Source organism: Triticum dicoccoides, chromosome 4B (genome assembly GCF_002162155.2).
Source record: "Triticum dicoccoides isolate Atlit2015 ecotype Zavitan chromosome 4B, WEW_v2.0, whole genome shotgun sequence".
Lineage (NCBI taxonomy): Eukaryota > Viridiplantae > Streptophyta > Magnoliopsida > Poales > Poaceae > Triticum > Triticum dicoccoides.
This window is the reverse complement of record NC_041387.1, coordinates 510482873-510493022: the sequence shown is the minus strand read 5'-3', so window position 1 is coordinate 510493022 and position 10150 is coordinate 510482873. Positions and strand designations below refer to the sequence as shown.

General features: G+C 41.1%; 1 protein-coding gene across 2 annotated transcripts; it reads right to left on the bottom strand.

The window, feature by feature from the left end:
- Positions 1-391: 391 nt before the first annotated feature.
- LOC119291156 (protein VAC14 homolog) lies at positions 392-9906 on the bottom strand. 2 transcript variants are annotated; one of them, XM_037569870.1, is made up of 20 exons: positions 9532-9906; positions 9312-9425; positions 9161-9229; positions 7309-7398; positions 7118-7237; positions 7006-7034; positions 6755-6897; positions 6582-6676; positions 6298-6384; positions 6104-6211; positions 5934-6025; positions 4724-4805; positions 4463-4528; positions 3665-3780; positions 3421-3541; positions 3182-3343; positions 2978-3106; positions 2490-2558; positions 1354-1620; positions 392-901 (listed from the first exon to the last, which is right to left on the bottom strand). In XM_037569870.1, exons 1-20 carry the CDS (start codon positions 9622-9624, stop codon positions 815-817), a joined length of 2139 nt encoding a protein of 712 aa, XP_037425767.1. In that variant the 5' UTR covers positions 9625-9906; the 3' UTR covers positions 392-814. The 2 variants fall into 2 exon arrangements, with proteins under 2 accessions (XP_037425767.1, XP_037425768.1); XM_037569871.1 differs by having other exon boundaries at positions 9161-9226; positions 9532-9905.
- Between the last annotated feature and the right edge of the window lie 244 nt (positions 9907-10150).

Sequence of the window (10150 nt, the reverse complement as noted above, 5' to 3'; positions counted from 1 at the left end):
TTTGTGTTCGGAACAAAAATCCACAGTGAAATCTGAATGTGTATAGCTAGCGTCGTCAGGATCAAAGCTAGCCTATTGTACTTTGCATTGGGCAAAGCAGCTAAACTGAAGATGCGGACGTCCGCATGTGCCCGCAGGCCATAGCGGGCAGTCAAAACTTACGGACGCGGCGCACTGCTAATCCTACAATTAGAGTTGCAGAGGCGTCCGCTTGAACCCAAATAGTCAACAATGATAAGGCAAACCCACTCGGATCGCCCACACGTCACCACATGAGACACTAATCAGCACACAGGGCAGATCAATTCGAGAGCAGTTTGGAACTAATATGTTGATACAAAGGGTTAAGCGCAGATCTTGCTCCCAAATAAACCGATGTATGGACAAGGTCTAAAAAATGCATGCTTAATTGCAAAAGGCTACATATACCAGGCCACAAAGGTAGAGACAGAAATTTACACCGCATATCGCTAAATTTATTGGAGATTGGTACGCAGAACAGTTGTAACATATCTCCAGATACTACTATGCTCATATGGCCTTCAATTGAAAAATTACAGAAACCAGATGAGCAGTAGAACATCTAAGAAAAAAAAATAAGAATCACTAAAGGGAGAATGGAAACGAGCTTTCTCCAACAAATAATTGCCATCCCATGACAAAATCTAGGAACCAAACAAAAAAGATTACACTCTATGTACCCCCCCTATGCAACCTCCTTTGGAAAAAACTAAAGGAGACCAACCAAGCCCCGACAAATTTGTGACGATGCGTCCTGCAAACGTACCATACATCACAAGCAACCATATGTGCATCATGAAATGGCTTTGGGTGCTCTAGATGGGGGCCTGCTTATCTCTGGTGTTGAGGAGGATTGTGATTCTTCATATCTTTGAATCTCCTGCATGGAATTCACAAATGCTTACCCTAGCAATCATCCTTTGGAGGAAAGGCAGGTTTACACAAATTAGTTAAATAAAGATGCAGTCATATTCCCTAGCAATCATCCTTTGGAGGAAAGGCAGGTTTACACAAATTAGTTAAATAAAGATGCAGTCATATTCTGTTAGGAAGGTGATTAAGAACACCAGTGCAAAACCAGTCAGTGATCAAGGGTCAGCATTTCTGGATTCGAATAGATATATTTTCCAAAGGATCCAATAGTAGGAATTTGAATAACAAATACAGTACAAAATTGTTCTACTATTTGGATGAATCCATCGATATCATTTTGACCTTTTCAATCTAAATAGTGTTCATATATTATTAGTAGCCAAAGTTAGCATTGCACGCCCTCCAAGATGCCTAAGAATGAAGATAGTGGTAAGATCGTGAACGTAAGCAAAACAGTACCTGCGATAACACTGCTGCTGAAGCGGATTTTCGAGATTGCAGTTGATTCTTCAAATGGTTTCGGTGCTGCTGCTGCATGCTCCCAAATTGCTGGAGACGAGATGAAAAATCGATTGCGCTATAGTTTGGCGCATCTTGATTTCGATTGCCATCTTCTGTCACTTGTAGAATCTGAGAGTATGGATTTGCAGAAGATGTGCGCTTGAGATTTTCACTGAAAGGAACCGTCTTCAGTCGCGTCCTCAAGATCTTGAAGGCCACACTTTGCTGCATAAACATAAACAATATATTATAGACCATTTGAATAGTTAAAACTTCCCCTAAGTAAACATTCAGAAGGGGGAACTTGTGAAAAGGTCAACAGTCCCTGCGCAAAAAAAGATCATTCTAGAAGAAATGGAAGACCACATTCCAAACTACCCTGGAACCTAACAGTACAAGGCTCAAAGAAATGGAGATCAAAATGCCAAAATGCAGAACTAACAAAGTAACCATTAGAGCAACATTTTTTACATCATAAGCTAACACCAGTACTTCTCAGTACAAGTGGAAGACAGCATTCCAAACTACCATGGAACCTGACAGTAGAAGGCTCAAAGAAATGGAGATCAAAATGCCAAAATGCAGAACTAACAAAGGAACCATTAGAGCAACATTTTTTACATCATAAGCTAACACCAGTACTTTCAGGGAATTGACATACAAGACTTAGAAGGGATGGCGCAAAAGCAACAAGCCTATTTCCACACAGAAGTTGGAAGAATATCTATGCGAGTAGAAAATCCTGTTCTAGTGGAAAGGTAAAGGCCATTCATACCTATCATAGTGCAAGATGGCTGCAGCTATCCAGGGATTCCCAATTTGACTTTGATAGAAAAAATTCTAGAATAAACTGTGCGAAGAGGCAGATTACAATGGTACATGTCTGGTGTGAGCAATATGCACCTTAATATAACACATGCCTGTTCCAACTACGGAGGAATATAGCCTTCAGGCAATAACGATAATAGGCTCCACTGCATATTTATCTCTATGGCTTCTCTTTCTATAAATATCTGAAGTCTCCAAGTTCACAATTTGGAAACAGCATATTTGTTGAACTATTAAAGAAGGCTGTAGGTCACATTTGAACATACCTGAGGCAAGAGCATAAGGAGACCGTAAAGTGTTTTCAGAAGCCAAGTGTGTTTTCCAGGCTCAAGAAGCTGCATGTATAAAATAGCACATCAGCAGAGTGGCATACCATATAAAACCAAGATTGAAACACAGAACTTACATAATATTAGGTCTAAATGTATAAACAAGCAAAATGAAGGCATGCCATCACAATTTTCATAGCATATATTTGTGTTGGCCTTAAGAGTATTTTATCTGAATGTGAAATCCCTAGGAGAGAGCATCAAATTTTGGGAAAGTATGACCAAAAGAAGACATGGACATGCAGTAATTTACAAAGATGCATCCAGACCTATCATGTTGTGTTACAGCAGAACTAGATTAACAGAAGCTATAAGTTGAAGTAGGATGATTAAATGACAAACTGTCAAAAAAGGAGAACAAAAAAAGAGAAACAGACACATCCAAATGCTGGAACGGATTAGTTAGTCAGAAAAGGCGACTTCACCTGTAAACGCAAGTAAGCAAATACTGGAGTCTCTAATAGACGGATCAATTTATCTAGCTGCACCAGAAACTTCACATTTATGTCTTCTTCTCCCAGAGACTGAATAACAGAACTCGCATGATTGTATGCCTATACACATTGGATAAGATCAAAGATCAGTAGAGTCCAAGTAAGCAACACAAACATAAAATCCATCATTACCACCTGAGCGAGTAAGCACAAGCTGATTGTAGCCATTGGAGAGTGGCACCAAGAAGCGTATAAAGATAGAAATAAGTCCTTCCCACAAGTATCCACCAATGACTTCTTAAGAAGAGACCGCAGCTCCGCAAGTTCAGTAGATGTGAGCAAAATCAAATTCAGTGCCTGCACACAAAAATGCCTAGTTATACAGATGTTGCATTTAAAACATCCAAGTTGAAAGATGTGCCAATTGAACGTACCTGAACCATGGTGGAGGCAAAATCAAGGTCACCTTCAGTCTGAAGAATAGTAGAAAACTCTCGATAAACTTTTTCAGCACCCAGAAGAACACAAAGTCGACGAACAATCAAAGCACCACGCCTGTACACAGTATGCAATAAAACATTTATTTGGCATGCCATTAACCAAATATTGAAGTATCTAACCTAAACCACAACAATTCATGAAGAAAGAATCAGCTCTAGAGTAGCAAAATATACGTACTTCTCCAGAAGAACATGATTGTTGTGGAAAGTGTGGATTAAGTAAGACATGAGATGCTGGAAGTGATGATACTCTTCAGCTATGCGTGCATGAACTTCCAACACTAAAAGGACAACCTGCACAAGTAAAGATGCTGTGACCAAACTGCCAAGCTTGCTTCTGCGATAGCGTTTTCTTTTTACCAAAGTAAAACACTAGTGGAAGCTAGTTCTATGGAATGACTATTTTACAATACAATGAATTAGCATGAAATTTGTTCCAATCACATATATAGCTATATTTGGTTATGTCATTTCAAGGTAACAACAGATAACTGGGTCCAGACATCCATTTCAGACTTGCCGGGGGCAATCACAACAAGGGTACTCTATCGCCAATGGCAATGATAACCGTATTAATAGCGGATGGCGATCCCATTACAGTGACCATAGTGCAAGCATACAATCTCACTCCCATGTACAAATGCTTTGGAGAATCAAGTGGTTGAGAGAGTTAGATGGGGACTATAAGTCCAAGAAGTCAAGAACAGATCAAAATGTGATTTTGTCCCCTTGGTACAATATCAGTATAGAAAGCATAGAACCATGATTCATCATTTAGCTCCACTTGGGAAACAAATTAATCTATACACTACACACTGTTCCAAACTGTGCAATAATTGTTTCCAACATTTGACTACAGAAACCATGCATAGAGCAAAGTAATATTAGCTAGACACAATGTGACACAGTTATACCATAATCTCAAGTTACAAGTAAACAGGTAGTGCAGTTTGGTAGGCTTTTTGGAACAGCTTACCGCATCTGAAGGATCGGAGAGTGCATTTAGAAGTGGTTCAAAAATGCCATCCAGGTATGCCGAGAACTGTTCCACATAAATACAAGACATCAATCATAAGATTATCAACACATCTATAATAAAATAGATTTGCAGTTATGTTCATTCCAGACTTGAGATAAAAGTAGCACTTCAAAAGTTAGGATATACAGTATTATGCAAGCATCAACTTGCTGACTATAGTGCTACGTAATCCAAAATATTTGCATAGTTTTTTAGTACCTCAGCACGACCTCGAACTAGTAAAGTGGAAAACCAGTGCAATGCCTCAATCCGAGTGGCTTCATGTTCGCTATTCAATTCTCTGAAACAGAGAAGGACAGCCACATCACAAATCCCAAGCAGACAGACATCTCAAGTTACAAGTGACTTTGCACATTTGTAAGTGTTGCAAAGAAACAAAATACAGCTATTGGAAGAAGCATGAGTAATCAGAATTATGCTGTGACTAATGATTCAAGGTCATAGATTGAGAGTTTCGAACGACTAGTCTAGAGTCTAGACTAGTCGAGCGACTAGTCTATAGTCGCAACCTGACCGTCAGCTAGCTTGTTCAACTCGACTAGTTCGTTGATAGTGAAAATCTGAGTTGTTTGATCTTCTGTAGACTGCTGACTCGTGGAAAAGTGGAAGGCCTGGCCATTGGATACAATTGGCACAGCCTCAGGTTTTTCATCCACTTCCCATGCCTTCAAAAAAGATATTGTATACTATACTATATACCTCCGTCCTAAATTAGTTGTCGTAGATTTGTCTAGATACGGATGTACCTAACAGTAAAACGTGTCTAGATTGTATCTAGACAAATCTAAGACAACTAATTCGGAACGGAGGGAGTATATACTAGGTATCGATAGTCGAGTACTATGGTATTTTTGCACTAGCTACTGCTAAAATACATGTCGAGTAGTCTAGACTAGTCTATGAATCGGTACCCCGACTCATCTGCTCAACTCATTGACTCAAAATCCTTGTTCGAGCTAATATAAGTACGTAACTGATGTTCTAATCACTACAATATTTAAACACTATTAAATAAAATGTTGCTATTTCCCAAACAAAAAATGACTATAATTTGCAGTTTGCCAGTTTCCAGAAGCATAAAACTTACTCTAATGTACCGTTGGGCTTTACTGTGCTGTTCAAAGCCACTGGGAGGTTGGACTGAATTTTGGTAATTAAATGGATTTATGCAGCTGATTAAACAAAGACATTCATGGACCATGACGTCACTCTGATTATCATATGCATGACGGTTTGTCTACAGTATCCATTTAATCTGCAGCCATGTAGGGTGTTTTACAACACTGAACAGCAAGGTACCTACTAAGCCATGGCAATATGAAGGATACTGTGTAATAACACAAACAACATTTATTACATAACTAAACATAGAAATCAAAATTTCTATTCAATGGTTCGAATAGAGAACCTCTTTGCGATCACAAGAATCGCTCCAATGTCAAATCCCTCGGCTTGATCAGCTTTTATAGCTCGAAGTTCCTCATTAGTTTCACGTGCAACCTAGCAAACAAAGTAAATAATAAGCACACAGTCTACATCTCAAGAATTGTCTGAATATAAGCAGAAAAAAGGAAGTACCACTCGAATTTTCTCCTCCTCGTCAGAGATGCATGGCAAGATAGCTCCCAAGATATCTGCATAGTAAGGGACTAGTTGTTCCCCACCAAGTTTCACAAACTCGTTGATCTGCACTTTTAAGTATACAGAATGTAACAGTACTGCAATAAGATTCTAAAGATTAAATTCTTGATAACTTGCAAGGCAGGAATTACCCATGTGATAGATGTCAAACGAGTGAATTCATCAGGAGAGCCTGCCCTCCTAACAAGAATTTCAGCCATACGACCATAATCTACATTCTTCTCATTTAAGGGCAGACAATCAGCATTGGAAGAGTGAAAAATGAAAACAACACTTTGCTTGTTTATGTAAAGGCAAAATCACAATATCACATAAAAAGAGTAACTATAAGGCAAGACATCTATTGCATTTACACTGTTTACAGAGTGGTACAGAATTAAAAATGCATAAACAGTTTTACTAAGTATAGACTTACTGGTGAATTTTTTATTTCCTGCAGAAACTCTGAAAGTGCTGCATCTGCTTGCTGCCTTATCTCATGACTGGAATCACTCAGCATATTAAATAAGCCTGCAAGGGGGCACCAAAGCACAAGGTTTGCTTAACTGCCAACATAAGTAATGCACCGAGGGAAAAGAGAGCCATTACCATCAAGAAAATCAGGAAGGAAACCAAGCATGTCAATATCAGGCACACTGTCTAAAACCGTGATCCATCCCACCAAAAATTGTCGCACATAAGGATTCAGCACATTCATGCGTTCTCTCAAGAGTGGTATAAATTCTTCTATGCTAAAAAGTAAAATTAAGATAAAGGTAGCAATCAGAAATGGACATTATTAAGATTAAGGTGAGCAAAATATCCGACATTGGGAAACAGAATGAAGATGTACGGCATACCTGAATTGATCACTCTCAGTTACAATATCCTGGGTAATAAACAAATAATTTTATCAGGGACAATTTAAGAAAATAGGAAGTGAACATGGGGTGTATATAAACTAAGCCATACCTTGACAAGCCTGTCAAGAAGATGAGCTGCACTCTGCACATTTGCATCAGAATCTGCAGACAGTTTGCATAGCGCATCAAAAATCTTGTTGAAGTAGATGATAAAATCCCCTCTTACAACCTACAGACAAATACCACATTAGCATAAAGCATACATATCACTTAATTCATGTTACTCAATGAAATGTTCACCTTTGCTATGTTATATAGCGCTTCACAGGCATAGTAGCGCACTCTGCTATCTTGGTCCAGGAAAGAATTAAGCACGGGAGGTACAATTAGCTGGAAGCACATATCAACGAAGCTCATTATGCAAGCAAATTGACAGCAAGAGAATAATAGCACAACCCAAAAATATAGAGCTGAAACATGATCAATCACAGTCCTAGTGTAGCTGGATTAGTGAGCAGCTTAAACACGTTATATGCTTTACACTTCAGGTCAAACCATGGAATTAGCAAATGCATATACTGAAGTTTGGTAGATTTACCATCCAAAATAAAAACTACTTCCTCCGTTCACTATTATAACTTTATAAGATGTTCTAAACTTTTTCTGATTCAGTTGTATATAGAAGCATTTTAGTGTGTTTGTTAACTCATTTCAGTCCGTACGTGGTCCATATTGAAATGTCCAAAACTTTGTGAACGGAGGGAGTACCAATTATTGTCCCAGTCCTTTTGCAGATGAATGTTATGTATTAAAGAACATATAAGATTATAGGCATCTATCTGGTATATAACATTGAGACGTCAAGTGAGAGAACAAGGTATTGGCAATTAACTATCGCCTGTCTTGTTACTTAGAGAAGTCAAATTAGATTAAGTTTCGAGCAAATTGGTATGTTACATATGAGTATGTCTTGTATGCGGCCTCATACCCACAGCTAACACATAAACCCCAGATGCCCTACTTTCCAGAACCATATTACAAATGATAGATGCAGCAAGATCGTACATAATTCAAAAGACAAGAACACTGTTTTCTGTAGTGAAAAATTACATGGTGCTTACAGAAATACCAGCAAAGTTACTTAGGAGCTGTACTGTCATGCAATATCACAGGACAGCAACCATATTATGCAAATTTATTCCAAGTTTCACCTTTGTGGAAAAGTGACAACCATCAGAATGCTACCCCCATCCCCAATACCACACGCACAGAGCAACAGCAGCGTACAGGAGACCAGCACCGACGGAGGGGAGGGCAGGGGAGGCGTAAGCAGCGCAATATAGTTTATTGCCCTGTGTAAAGCATTGATGGAATGTATAATGTAATTAATAAGGTAATTTTGTCATGGATCGGCCAGTGGCATGTGACAATTTTGTTCCCAGATCCAATATTAAACCCCATTAATGCACCTAAATTTGGTAGAATGATGTCAAAAAACAACAATAATCTTTTCCAAATCCAATCTATCAACTCTTGGAGACGACAATAATATGTCTATAATATCTTCGTATCCTGTGGGTCGTAATATGAACAAAAAAAAAAGATACAGCACTAATACCAAAGGGAAAATGGGCCGACCCTCCCAGAACGATTTTTCGACTCTAGCACTAATAAGGGTTTTATAAAATCCCATCCAGCGAGTCCTAAGTGGGCTTCTTTTAGGGAACACGCAAAAGCTTTCCATGATTTTCATTCCTAAATAGCTTGGTCCCAATACTTGAACTATGATATTACTATATTAGCATGCAAATGAAAAGCAATAGCTAATGAAAACTACAAGAGCCAAAAGCCATTAGAACATCCAGTATTTTTACTAAAATTAACCATTAATCACGTGAATGCAGCTGTGACTGTGAAGCCAGGTATATTCTTCAATGACCATTAGCGAACCTCAATAAACCAACTGGCTACTGCGGTACCACCAATAGCAATCCAGTCGCATGATTGCTCGGTTTATATGACATTTCATAAAATCAAGGCAGAGAAGTCTCAAGACATAGAGATACAGAATAATTCTACACAAAAAATTAAATTGACCAGACTAGATGGAATTTTTGCAATATATATTTGGTCACAAGGTGAATTGCCAAACCTCGAGGTGCTGAGCAGCCTCACTGGTGAGGCCTACAGTAACTGCCGCGAGCCCAATCAATCCGCCCTGCTAACAACAAAACACGAATGAACTTAACAAATCTGATCGCCCAGCAGCAGCAGAAACAAGAGTCATAGCGATCCTAGCAAACCTTCCGGTGGTTCGCCTGGGGGGAGTATGTGAAATCGTTTGTGAGCAGCCCGATCACAGCCGCAATCTTGTCGTGCTCCCCCGCCGTGGACAGCTGCTTCACGATCCCCTCAATCTACACCAACACACCAGGCCACAACAAAAATTCCGCCTCAAATCCCGCGCGCGATTGCTCGAACGAGGCCCCGCCCTGGCTCCCCAAAGCAATCGAAATCCCTCACCTCGAGCGCGGCGTTCTTCCGCTTCTCGTAGAGCTTGTCGGCGAGGTTGCGCAGCACGGCGCCCGGGATGATGGAGAGCGCGTCGGCGGCCATCGCAGGAGAAACCGCAGCGGCAGCAGATCCCCTCCGCTAGAGCGTCTCGATCGCCGGCGATCGCCGCATCGGCCCGCGGCGCCCCGCAGCCACACGGTCCCCGACGACCGCGGCGTAACCCTAACCCCGGTAGGCGGAGGGCGCGGGGACGCGGAGACCTGGAGCCCTAAAACCCAGCCCGAGCTCACGAGCTCGCGCGCGGCAGCAGAGACGCGGGCCTGGGAATGGATTTGGGGGCGGAGACGGTGGTGGTGTGATCTGGAGGGGGAGGGGGAGGGGATCGGGGCGCTCTTCTTCTCCTTCGCAGGGGTAACGTTTACCGTTGTGGCGGCCATTAACGGCGCCTGTTTCCCGTGGGTGCGGGTCCAGCGTGGAGCCGACCCTGCCAGGTGGGGACGGGTGGCCGGGCGGTGCAGGGGGCTCGGTCCAGGGCGCACGCGAAGCCGTGGACTGGCTGTCTTCGTGCGGGCAATTGGATTGGGTGCTGGGGGCTGGGTGATCGCGGTCCATGAAAGCCGTGTTCGGT

Excerpts from the sequence above, each read along its gene's own strand:
- LOC119291156 (XM_037569870.1), bottom strand. The coding sequence starts at position 9,624 with ATGGCCGCCGACGCGCTCTCCATCATCCCGGGCGCCGTGCTGCGCAAC. Across the intron at positions 3,107-3,181 it reads GCTTGTGCTTACTCGCTCAG|GCATACAATCATGCGAGTTC; the intron begins GTGGTAATGATG and ends CAATGTGTATAG. Across the intron at positions 1,621-2,489 it reads TCCTTATGCTCTTGCCTCAG|CAAAGTGTGGCCTTCAAGAT; the intron begins GTATGTTCAAAT and ends ATGTTTATGCAG.